This window comes from Manis pentadactyla, chromosome 10 (genome assembly GCF_030020395.1).
Source record: "Manis pentadactyla isolate mManPen7 chromosome 10, mManPen7.hap1, whole genome shotgun sequence".
NCBI lineage: Eukaryota > Metazoa > Chordata > Mammalia > Pholidota > Manidae > Manis > Manis pentadactyla.
This window is the reverse complement of record NC_080028.1, coordinates 113842125-113855734: the sequence shown is the minus strand read 5'-3', so window position 1 is coordinate 113855734 and position 13610 is coordinate 113842125. Positions and strand designations below refer to the sequence as shown.

Sequence of the window (13610 nt, the reverse complement as noted above, 5' to 3'; positions counted from 1 at the left end):
CCAGGATATGTGTATATATTCTTTGTAAATTAGGACAGTCTTTTTAAGGGACATACATGAAACATATACAGATTAATGATATTAGGGCAATATAAAAGAATGAAGTAAAGATAAAATCTTCTCTAATGAATTTTAAAGCACTGTTAAAGTTAATATTTGCTATTTAAGTGATATTTGTGGTAATAAGTTACATTAAGGTACATTTAATACTGCTGTAATGATAATAAGTAGCTTTCAAATTAATATGTGGCTAGCTCCTTGGAAGTGTTTAGACATTGGAGCAAAATTAACTACAGAATTATTTCATACTAGATATGAAAAAATGTGTTATAACCACACAGCAGATAATGGATGGTTTCCAAAGTTTAGGTAACCTCATAGAGCTGAAATACAAGTTACCATGTCAAATACTGAGAATGGTTGTCACTATGATAACTTCAGTTTTAACTTCATATATACTCTCTTGAATCTCAATGACAAATCTCATTCTTTTTCTATCATCAACTCCAGTGAAAATTCCAACTGGGTCACGTAGATTTTTTTTTTGTTTCTTTCAAACATTAGGAAACTTGGTTTTTCAACCGAGGAACAGTTTTTTACTGTTTTGAACAATGCTTTTATTTGCTTTGTTTTGCAGCTCTGGCTAAATATTTTGGCTTCCTAATATGATTCAAATCCACCTAATTCTCTACAGTTGTCACCCTGCTGCACATTATAATAGCTTCTCATCTGGATGACAGTAACAGTTTCTGTCTGGTTTCTTTGTACTTCCCCATCTAATTCAAACTAACACTGCAGGCAGAGAAGGTTTTTTAAAACCAGCCGTGCTTACATAACGTTCCTTTTTCAAACCCTTCAATTGCTCTTAAGATGATCAATATCCTTCATATGGTCTACAGTCTCCCGCCTGCCTCAGAAATCTCTTACCATTCACCTGCCCAACTCCATGTCCCATTATACATGACTTCAGCTCCTTCACTGTTTCATGCGCTTCCCTTTGTTGTTGCTGTTCATTTCTTCTGGAACATTCTTCATAATCCACACCATTCTGCCTTTACACCTCACCCACTCTACTCTCACTCACCATGAACAACTCCACCGCCACCAATTCTGTCCTTCTGTTCATTTTACTGCCCTTAAAATTTTTTGCCTTCTCTAGATTTAAGTTATAGAAGAACAAAAAATGTACCTGGTTTGGCTCTCTGTTTTATTTCCAGATCTTAGAAATTTGCTTGATAAACAGAAAGTGCTTCATAAATATATGATTACTATAAATAGAAAAAAAAAAACAGAACATGCATTCAAAATGAATAATACTTTTTGATGCCATGCAGCTAATAGTTGACCTCATTGTATAGATTTGAAATCAAGTATATCCTTGTGATATGTATATTCTTGTTTTCAGAACACACACCCTCGATAACAATCTGCATCCCTCCAGGGACTCTTAGCTTTGTTACATTAACGTAGCAATTCCCAGTCACAGTCTTGACCTAGACTAATTAAGTCAGTACCCAAATAGTGTGCTCAAACTGTTATCCTTTAATGTGCTTCCCTGCCTCCCATGATATAGTTGCTGATTTATAAGAAATTAAGAAATGCATAGCAACTGTCAAAAAAAAATAGGCATATTGATAAAAATATCTGCTGACACCAATGAGAATTTATGTCTGGTTCAGATCTTTCTTTTTTCACAAACTATTTCTAACCATTAAAAAATGCCTCTTTCTGGCTTCACAGTCCCCTGATTTTTTTAAAGGGAGGGGTCAGATTACTTTAAACTCATTTGCCACTGCAATACTCATTAATCAGTTCATCTATAGTTAGCTATTATTTTGCCTGCCTTAGTTTTGTTGTCTTATTTATGCTTTCATCCTTCTGTGGGATTCCTTTAGGAATACATCATGAACACAATGAAATATTCTGAAGGGAATCTACTGTTGTTTTGTTCACTTTCCATGTTTACATCATAATCCAAAAGACCAATGGATTTTCATTTACTTTTCCAAATTTACTGAACATCTGGATAGCATTGGATTTCCTATTTGACTTAAGTCTTTCGCTCAACTTGTTCCTCTAGATGTGACTCTGCTTTCAAACTACTAGAATACCTAGAGTTAATAGCTACAGTCTTCTTGAACAGCAGAACAATGTTGCCTCTCACCAGAATTTCCTTAAGGAATCATTTCCCAACATTGATTTTAAAGTACAAAATTCCATTTTTTTGAAGAGGCAGTTTTTCCAGTGCAATGTGTTTAAAACATTAAAATGTTGTACTGTGTTAGTCAATTAAGCCTTCCTTTGGGGTTCTGATCTTTGGGTGAAATTCAAATGCACCCATGAAAGTAAACTTCAAAGTAACAGAATTCATATTCTTGTACAGGTGAAAAATTGCAGTTAAGTGTAAATGTGCCTCCTAATATTGTTTTTACTGTTTTTTTCTTTTAGAGTAGTTTAAGGTCCATAGCAAAATTGAGGGGAAGATACAGAGATTTCCCATATACATCTTGGCCCCACATGTACATAGCCTCCCCCATTCACAACAACATCCTCCACAACAGTATATATTTGTTACAATTGATGATCTTACACTGACACTTTATAATCACCTAAATACCATAGTTTACATTATGATTTACTCTTGCTGTTATACATTCTATGGATTTGGAAAATGTATAATGATACATATCCATCATTATAGCTTTATTTTCACTGCCTTAAAAATCTATTATGCTCTACCTCTTCATCCCTATCCCCCTCACAATCTCTCCATGATTTTGCCTTTTCCAGAGTATCATATAATTGGAAACATACAACATGTAGTCTTTTTATATTGGCTTCTATCACATAGTCATATTGCATTTAATATTCCTCCATGTCTTTTCATGGTGCAACTGCTCATTTCTTTTTAGCAATGAATTATATTCCATTGCCTGGATGTACCATGGTTTATCCATTCACCTACTGAAGGACATCTTTGTTGCTTCCAAGTTTGGGCAATTATGAATAAAGTTACTATCAACATCTGTGTGCAGGTTTTTGCATGGACCTAAGTTTTCAGCGCCTTTGGGTAAATAACAAGGAATACAATTACTGGATCACATGGTGAGAGTATTTTAGTTTTGTGAGAGACCGTTAAATTGTTTTTCAAAGTAAATATGTAAAAAGAAAACTGCCATGATAATCTTGCAGTTAAAGATTATGTTTCCTAAGAGATCACAATAAGCCATTTGTAGTTAAGAGGAAAATATCACAGAAGAGGTTTTTCGATTCCCATTTTTCAAGCAAACTGAATAACCTGGTATAGTTTCATTATGACAACATGAAAAATGTGTATAGATTCAATTTAACTAGGATCTTTATGCAACCCAGCTAAAGATCTTTATTCCTTATGTCTTATAATAACTAATTTATACCTAATCTTGAAGCTTCTATTTTAAGAAAAAAATAGTGCTGTGTCTCCTCAAAAGCATTTATAGCAACAGTTTTTTTTTTCATTATCTATCATCTCCACATTATTAAATTGCCTGGTGCTTATTGAAAGGTGACTTGGCAAAGTGGGTATTATGTTAAAAAAGACTCAGTTTTATTTGGCCAAATGATAAGTGTGGATGCCCATTTATTGAAGAGTCTATCATTACTGTCTCAGTTATCAGTAATGAAAGTATCAGCTACTTTCATTGGGTGGGAGGTAAGAATCAGTGACTTTGTTGGGATCTGAGTTTCCAGAAGTTTCATTGATTGGCACCTGAGTTCAAATGTAAAGTAAGAATTACTGGCGGAAATAAGACTGGTGAGTGTTTAAAAGACTTCTAGCAGGTAGTAGTATAGAAAGAGGGTCAAACTGAAAACAAAGAGAAATCTCATAATTTGAAAAGAAGGATTTTTTCAATTTCAGCCAGGAAGCCCCTGGAATTTATTGAAAGTCGTATTTCCTAGAGAAAAAAAAAAAGTGAAAACAAGTTTGATACAAAATGCTCACAAAGTAGTTATTTATTTACTTGTTTACTTATGTGAATTCCCATTCCTGTTATTGCAGCTTATAGTGGATCAAAATTAAACTGTATTCTTTCAGGCTAATCCAAGAAGAAAAAGAATCTACAGAGTTACGTGCTGAAGAAATTGAGAATAGAGTGGCTAGTGTGAGCCTGGAAGGCCTGAATTTAGCAAGGGTCCACCCAGGTACCTCCATCACTGCCTCGGTTACAGCTTCGTCGCTGGCCAGTTCATCTCCCCCCAGTGGACACTCCACGCCAAAGCTGACCCCGCGAAGTCCTGCCCGGGACATGGATCGGATGGGAGTCATGACGCTGGTATGGATGGCGTGGCCAGAGAATGCCTGCCCCCGTTAGGGTTCATGATGCACTAGCTGAAACACACTGGGTGTTTGCTGTAGTCTAAATTAATTTTCTGTGTGTTTTGTTGTTTCTTTTTCACAACATCTCTGTAGAGTGGATACAATCACTAACCCCTTTATGACGAGAAAATGTAGCTACACAGGTGTAACTTTTCCAAGGTCGCATAAGTAAATTGAAGAACAAGAATCTAAATATCACATCGAAATTTGACTGACTTAAACCATTAAGTACATTTTTATTGATGAAATCTTGATGAAATAAATTGGGACTGTTTTTAGCACAATAAATCATAAACTTTATTACAGTTGCTTCATTACACTAACATAAAATTGTAATTTTATAATATGCAAATACAATTTTAATAAGAGCCAAAAAAAATCAGTAACAGCAATTTCTCATTTTTGTTTTAGCATTTCATGTCAATATTTTCACCCTTCTTTAATTCTTTATTCTTTTATCTTTATAGTTAAGATTAAAAGTTGGAAATCTAAATTTGGAAGTATTCTAAACATAATAGAGGGAAAAATCAAATTGTCCCTTGCTAAAATATTATCGTAAAATATGGTTGGAATGTCTACTGAATGCTTTGATGTTTAGTCATTTAATTCTCATGATAACATTTCAGTGTCTGAGGGCAGTATCTCAATAGAGAGCAGAACTAACTGAGGCCTTCAGAGTATGAGTAAATTGCCCATGTTCAATACAGCTGCTAAGTGGAGCTGGGTTTTCTTCACATTTTGCTAATGCAAAGGCATATATACTATTCTCTCTTTTGTGTGTGTGTAATTACCTGGAAAAATGTTGATATGACAACAGTAATGAAAATGTAAATATTCTGGAGGTAAAGTTCTGTGGTTTTGTAATGAATATTAAAACTATATTATTAAAACAATAAAATTCCAATTAAAAATAAAAGTTTGGGGATAGAGATGAATTAAAATGCCAATAGAGCAAATAATAGTTTATACACTATAAAATCTAGCACAAGTATAACAAATGGAGGAAAAATCAATGATGCTACAGAATGTGAAGAGTATGTAGTTTCTGTTCAGGAGGCTGTGAAGCTGCTATAAAAACCATCCCAATGCCTGTATCTGTGTGAGTGTGTATAATAGCTGAATAAAGAAGTTTAATTCATTTTCTAAATGACATCTTTAAATAAATATGTTGCAATAATGTGTATTATGGCTAATATATTATAAAACTTTCATTAGTATTAATTTACATTAATACACATATATACATTCATATGTGTATGTATATATATACACACACATTTATATATGTGTGTGTATATATATATACATATATATAATGCTCTCACCTAGGGAAAAACTGTTTTATAAATAAAATACTTCCTTTTAACCTTCACAGAGTTTCTGTTATATATATAAATAAAATATCTTTTTCTTTAATTTGTCAATTGAGAACTGAGACAGAAAATGATTTCCCTGGGGAGGGAACATTTCCCACATTCAAACTGTGATTATGGGACTACCATGCAAGAAAGTCTATATGAAAGAGAAATGGTGAATAATTTAAAAATGGAAACATTTACATCCTTAGAGCCATTGAATCCTCTATTCCGTGCACATTTCCAGACTTCAAATTTAAAATATTTAAAAAATAGCACAGACGATGGCCAATCAGAGCGTAGGCCAGCCAATGAGACTCTTCCCATCCAGGCACTGCACAAACTTTTAGCCAATGTACTAGGATATACGAATCCAGTATATTATCCTACATTATAACCCGCTCATTTCAGAGATCTAGGAACTCTCATCTGATTTTTTTAAACTAAAAGTGATATTGTCTCTGGCTTAGTTTCTGCATATTTCATATATGTGGCAGATATTGAGGACCCGCTTATTACCAGAGCTATAGTAAGAATCTTGGCCCACAAAGCAAAATTTAGTCAGCATTGAAGGCAAGAAACTGGTTATTTCTGTACCTCTATTATTTCCTTACATTTTTACAACATACTATTTTGCCCTTTTAAGTACTTTCATAAACATCAGCATCATAATCCCTGACAGTGTTATTTTTTTAATAATAAAATAATACATTTATAATCATTTAGAGGTGATGGCTGTGTATGTGTGAAAAGGATGCCACGGCTCTCATGCATTTTCTTGAGTCATAAATAAATCAGGGGTAAATGAACATTATAATTAGAGTACTTAAAAATATTTAGAGCATTTCCTGAGGGTAAAAAGGCATTCAAAATGTTCAGTATCTGACTCAGTAAAACAAAAAATGAACTCCAGGAACTCCTTATCACCTCCTCTTCAAATTCATTATTGTTATAGGTTAAAAAACAGGTAAATTTTCTTTTACCCATAGAAAATATTGGAGAAAAAGTGGTTTTGATGGGTACAATTCATTGTCAAATATTCAAAAGAAAAATGAGAAATTGTAGAGACTGAAAAGCAGATATGGAAGAGACATTGTATTCATTTGTACTGTATATGTTTATATGTTTTGCAAACGTTGTTTATCTGGAAAATAAAGCATTCTTGTATTTACTTTTACCCCATTGGAAGTCCATAAACATAAATAACATGCTAGCAAAATCTAGTTAGAATTTTGAATGGGGTAAATCAACCCATTTTTCCAGGAACAACAAAAATGTAAAGTATAATGGAAGTTTAACAAAAATTGTTTTATTTATATAACAAACTTACCAAACATATGACATGAATAAGGTTCATCTGGAATCATCAATAATTAACTAAGTTTAAAAATAAATTCTGTAAAAAAGCATTGACAAGAAAACAGAAGCCTCAGAAACATGTTATATTGAGGCCAGAGCTTCGGCATTTGGAAATGAGGAAGCTGTTAGAATGCCAGGCAGTCTGGGATTCCTCAGGAACAACATACCTGCCCAAAGGTCTGCATAGATGGGGCAAAAGGAATTGTTTCTAAACTCAGTATATGTGTATTGGATCTTCATGTATGCATAATCATCTTCATTCCCATCTGTATTTTCTTGGGAGGATATAGTCCCATATTTATCTCTGGCTCGCTCACTCCATATCTACTTTATATTCATGGGGTCCATGCCTCATACCTTATGCTTGTCAACATGACCCCATCGTGAAGCATGCCTCTCACCCATTTCATCTGAAAAATTCCCCCTGAGTAACTCCCAAGAGGAGTGCTTTTGTAATGGTTAAAAAACATTTATTTAGAAAACAAAAGATGACCAAGTCATAGATACTATTTAAACTTGTAACATGATCAAATGGTAATCATTAATTAGTTGTTTCATGTTGCTTTTATTACTGCCAATCGCAGCCAAGTGATCTAAGGAAACATCGGAGAAAGGTACTGTAAATATCTTTTATATTACTATTCGTTGAGTATTAGTTGATAGTTTACTGTCAGTACAATGCTGCTTGTTTTAAAAAGTAGATGTCACTACTGTTCAGGTATGTGAAGCCAACAGATCAGGAGATTACTAACAATGAAAAGAGAGCTTGTTACTCACACTTCTCAAGAGGGGAGGGCATACCATGCTGGTCAGGGCCAAGGGGAAGGACCAGGGTGGAGCAGGAAGTAGAAAGAGCAAGGGAAAGATGGCCAGGGGCCTTTACTGTGGTTTCTATGGGAAAGGCAAGGCAAGGTGTGGAAGCAGGGTTAAGAGTGGCTAGTTTGAATAGTATTAGTGAGCTCTAGTGTATAGGGGCTCTTTCAAGTTGTCTGATACCTGGCCCAGGATGATTAAGGCAGAGGAATATTGCCTCCTGCAGTGTAAGAGGCAGATAGAGAAAATGACTTAGGGTACTAGTATAGATTGGTTGATTTGCATATGGTAAGTGCATTTCAAGAAAGGAGTTTACCATTTCTAAGGATTAGCTAGCCCTGGGAGGGGCATTGTCTCCTGGGTCAACATAACCTCAAATGCTAGAGCATCAGGAATACAGAAAATAGGAAAATGCACTTGATACACTGCTCTCCTGTTTGGTATGATATCAATAGAATAAACGTTGGATATGAAAAACAGAATGGACTCTAGTTCTGATTCACAAAATGGCATCTTGTAAGGTAACTGAGAATAGCAGAGCTCAGACTCACAGGATATCAGATGGGAAAGATTTCAAAGATTCAACCTACAGCCCAGTGCATAAATCTATTCTTCAGCATCTTCGACATATGGTAATCAGCCTATCCCAGATACTTCTGGGACCAAACAATTTTTTTTTTTAAGTAAGGTACTCAATATTATGCTTGTATGGCTTAGCTAGATGGCTCTTTTCCTTGAGCCATCATCTCTCTCCCTGTTGCATCTTCTCCTTGACACTACCAGTTGGCTCTCCAATTTACCACATTCTTATTATTTGTCTTTGACTTCCACCACATGTACAAGGATTATACTGGGGATATATAAAGAAATCTGAGTTGGAGTGAGGAAACCCTATTAAGACATCTGACTAAACTGTTAAAAGTAATCTAGCCTTGGATGACAAGAGGCTAGACAAACAATTCTACCAAGTTTCTCCAAGGCATGAGGTCCTTGTCATATAGAAACATGAGCATAGTAGCTTAATGTGCAAACAAGCAAGACATTGTGTAGACATAGAACACAGCTTTAAAATTGTTGCTGTAGCCATACTGAGAACTGTTTTTCAGTAAAACTTCCAGAACCATGTATCTTTCAGCTATGCTTTCCACAATCTTTGTATCCATCTATCTGTCTAGATATTGTAATGCACAAGAATGCTGTAAATAATGCAGTTTTGTTGTAAAAAATATCTCTACAAGTAAGTTGTCTATTGTAATGTCATATTTTAATACAGTTCATTGTCTCTGACAAAATTTTGGTATCCTGAATTGTTCTGGAGTCTGAACTTAATTCTTTAAAGGTGCCCCTTCTATTCCTTCTTCTTATGGTTTTCCATATGCCTTTGTTAATTTTCCCTTGAGAGGTAGTGAAATTAAACAATTTGTAAGAATTATGTTCTTTTATTATTCTCACTTTTTAAAAAGTTTTTTTTTCTAATAAACTACACTCATGTTTTTTTAAATATCTTAAAACAAATTTTATTAGCCTGATTTAAAACACTTTTTCTGGTAAAGTTACATTTTGCCAACTTCCCTTCTCACGTCAAAAATTTTCCACTTAAAAGATGTACATGTTATAATAACCTTACTCTGTGTAATTTTTTTCATGAATTAGTTCAAATATGTATTCAATAACTTTTTGTAAGACCTTTACATTCTGAGATACCAAAATGGATTCCAGCATCCCTGGATATGATCTATGGGACTTACTTTTAAATAAAATTTTTGTTGGTCCATTTAAAAAAAATTGTATTTTTTAAACTGGACTGTCTTCACTTTTAAACAGTTGTGAAATGCACACTCTTTAGTAATGTGAATTTATCTATGTAAGACCTCTATGCCCAAAGTGTTTTTTTTGTATTAGAATTATTCAAATAGCCTTGCTTTAATGATTCTCCATTGCCATTAATTTCAACTGAAATTTAGAAAGAGTCCATCTTAATGTACTGTTTCTACTTCTAGATCGCAGTGGTGGAAGAAGATGGTCGGGAAGATAAAGCCACAATTAAATGTGAAACTTCTCCTCCCCCCACCCCCAGAGCGGCCAGGATGACTCACACCCTCCCTTCTGCCTACCACAGCGAAGCCCGGAGGTACGGCTCTCAGCTTGGGCAGCGGGCTGTGCACTGTCCCACAGAAAACATTTGCTTCCTGCCAGTGTTTCCAAATGGACTGCTTAAAATTTTATATGAAAAATTTGACTTGAGCTATATTCCCCATCAGGGTATTGTCCTGCCCCCTCTCCCCAAGATCACTTGTGAAAAAGCAAATGTCCATTCTGAGATCAAATACTTTCTTTAAAATTAACTTTGTAGTTGTATTACTTGCTAATATCAAGAACAGCTCTTCTATTTTTAACGGACATTTTTTATTAAAATGGAAGCAGGCTAGATGAAGGACTTATTAGGAATAGTAAAAAAAAAACTGAAGGTATTCCCAGACAAGACTGTAAACTTGTTGTGTAGTGTAAGAGTAATTAAGGCCTGAAAGTACATTAATGCATCTCAATTACTTTTAGCAAATAGGTATGTCTACCACCCTGTAGGCGCTGGTCAGGTAGAAAGTTCTTAGAGGAAAAAATAAGCACATTTGGCAAAATATTAAAGGAAGAGATGAGTTTACAAAGGGAAATATCCCATTTGTCATAGCAACTCTTCGTACTGTCCTTCTCATCCACCTAAAAAATTACAAACAGATCTCCTTAATAATTGACATAAATAAATCTAAGCATACGATTTATATCTTAAATATATGTCCTTTAACTGTCTTATCAATTGTAGCATCTCTGGACATACAATTGATATAACTGAACATAATGACTTAGTGATTAATACTTTAAGAATCTATTAAATCGTATGTTGTTCACAACAAATGTATTTGATGACAGAGCTTCCTGTAGTGGCAGACATTTCTTTTGTCCTGTTGATTTTTAATTTTCAATGTGGATAAAGAAAAGTTACTCAGCTTCAAAATATAGACTTCCCTCACTCTTCAAAACAAGAGTGAATGATAGTTTAACATGTGGAAAACTATTGCTTTGGAGTCTACAGACCGTGAACTCAGATATATTAGGATGAATAGGTAAAGTTAAGTAATTTGTCATGATACTGTCAAAGTGCCAGCTATAGATAAAAAGTGGTGGTGACTATCTATTGAACACCTCCTATTAATACAGTGTCAAATATACTGACCTGGAACGGAACTGAGATGGACTACTTAAAATCATCTTAGTTTACCACATTACTAAAAGAATACCTGAAAAGTGTATGAAAAATTTCCAGTAATCGCCAAGATATATGGATTTTTGCTTCTAAATCCCACACAGATATTTTAAAATTCAATGATTTTGGCTCCAAAACTAGAGAGAAAGATGGCTGGAAAAAAATCCAGTAGAGCTCTGGGCTAGAACAGCAGCTTAAACTTCATTGTTAGTTATGTTGAAATCTCTTATCGTGGGTTATTATATTTAAGACTAAAAAAACACAAACCCTTGGAAAGGAATAGGTAAAGGGTCAAAGCGAAATAATAAAGGATCATTTAACATTCAGCTAATAAGCCAACCTATTTTCATTGATTAGTTTGAGATAGCATGAAAAAATGAGGGAAAAAAATCATTCGGAACAAAAATTAATTTTTCTAGAGAAAATTCGGTTCTCAAGGCCCTGAGGTTGAGGAGACCATACGTCACTGCGCTAAAGAGGAAGGGCGGGCGGAAAGGCAGGAAACCGCGCAGTCTCCGTGCTCGCCTCTTGCACTCGTATGAAGAAAGGTTTGTGTGCCTTGTGGATGTTGCATCCAAACGAGCACTTTGCCCTCTTGTGTTTTCCAGCAGTTTGTCGGCCTCCCTGGAGCCTGACAGCCTTGGGCTTGGCAGTGCCGCCAGCAGCCAAGACTCTCTTCACAAAGCCCCCAAGAAGAAAGGAATCAAGTCCTCAATAGGGCGTCTGTTCGGTAAAAAAGAAAAAGCCCGACTTGGGCAGCTGCGTAAGTAGGCATACGTTTGACTTCCCGCTGCTGCTCACTTTAACTTCTTGTGAATCTCCATCTATTTTTCATTTTATTTCTTTTTCCTACCTGACAAGCTTTCTTTTTTAATAAGCTTGGTAAATCCAATGTAGTTGAATAATACTTGACCAAATTTACAAGGGAAGAATATTATAAAACATACAGTACTTTTGATTTCTCTGTTAATAACAATAGCTAGAATTTTTTTTTAATGCTAACTCTGTGAGAGATACAAAGACCCTATAGAAAAGTGTTATTACTGCCTTCCTTATTTATTAATGGGTAAACAATGTTTTAGTAATTTCCAGAGCTGAAACATTCATCCTAGTACCAACGTTTCAAAACCAGCTTACAACCACTGGGTATACTTGCCACTTTGAGCGTAGATGTGTATAAAAGCTTAGCTAGGTGAATTAAAAGCCTTTTCTGTTGAAAAAATTGAGACACCTACAAAAAAAAAATCCAGAAGGATGTTTTCAGTCAAAATAAAGCATTCTAATATATATAGGGCATAAAACATAAATGAGAGCTCTCATAGCTTTCCACCAACAAACAGTACAGCATGTAGCTGGGGGGACAGGAATAGAGCAAAATGGGCTGTGTTTAGGATTAGTTATTATCAGTGACTAATTGAAAAAAATACAGATTAGTACATTTTAAATGACCCTAGGTAAATATATAAAAACATATACATATGACAGCTTTAAAAGTAAATATGTAAACATATATACATATGACAGCTTTAAAAATAAAATAGCTATTTTACCAGCAAAATGAGTTTATCTGGGAATAGCAGAGGAGTTGCAATGTGGGACAAGCAAACTTTGGCATGCCATTGGCGACTTGGAAGAGACGAAGAGAATGTCAGCTTTCTTTAGGTTTTAGGAGGAAATCGGGAGGGTCATTTTGAACAAATGTTCATCAGAGAAGAACAAGAGTTTGAAGTCGTGGAGGTTTTCCTCCAGGGAAAAAACTGCAAGTAGTGGTTAGTGAGTCATTGCTGGGGCAGGAAAAGACCTTCCTCTCTTTTGTGTGTAATGCAGGAGGTATAATTCCTATTGGAAAAGTGTCCCCCCTTGTCGAGATGAGAATTCGCCTTCCTTCTTCCTGCTGATCACGCAGGCTGTCAGGTTGGGGGGTGGGTACCCGCGGGAGGTCCTCCCCTGCAGAGCTTTCTGACTCTGTTTTAAGTGAGGTTTCCTCTACTCCTTTTTACACACAAATGGTGGTTGGACACATGGACAGACACACATATATATAATTGTCTGACACAAAAAGAGTATGTGAAATGTATTTATTAGAATGATGATATACACTCTTGGCTGTTTAGTTTTGTTTTTTTGATGTCTTCCTCTCTATTTATTATTTCTTCTAGAATCTCTTTTCACCATCTTATTTTTCCCCTGTCCTCCCTTTATTTAACTGCGAGTGAGGGCTACACTATTGGGAAAGGATTTAGCTCTTACTTCCAATGGTAAGGGATGAGCAGAATGACACAAATTTCTTAGGATTTGATTTTGTAAATAAAGGGATGATTACTGGCAAATAATGCTCCAGCCCCCAGACTTAGTTCCCTGCTCTACACTAAAAGGATTTCTGAGAGCAAAATTCATGTTCACGGATTTACGACTGTGGTTTTATTCAAAAATGACTTTCCAAACTTCCACAGTATGAAACCCACAC

General features: G+C 35.1%; 1 protein-coding gene across 5 annotated transcripts in view; it reads left to right on the top strand.

The window, feature by feature from the left end:
* PPFIA2 (PTPRF interacting protein alpha 2) overlaps nt 1-13610 on the top strand; it is a 528118-nt gene that overhangs the window by 444382 nt on the left and 70126 nt on the right. For 4 of the 5 annotated variants that reach the window (XM_057487534.1, XM_036912361.2, XM_036912337.2 and 1 more), the window contains 4 exons: nt 4076-4313; nt 7656-7685; nt 9885-10015; nt 11752-11906. In XM_057487534.1, coding sequence (XP_057343517.1) covers nt 4076-4313; nt 7656-7685; nt 9885-10015; nt 11752-11906 — 554 coding nt within the window. The remainder of the gene's footprint in view (nt 1-4075; nt 4314-7655; nt 7686-9884; nt 10016-11751; nt 11907-13610) is intronic. The other variant, XM_036912347.2, reaches the window with a different exon arrangement.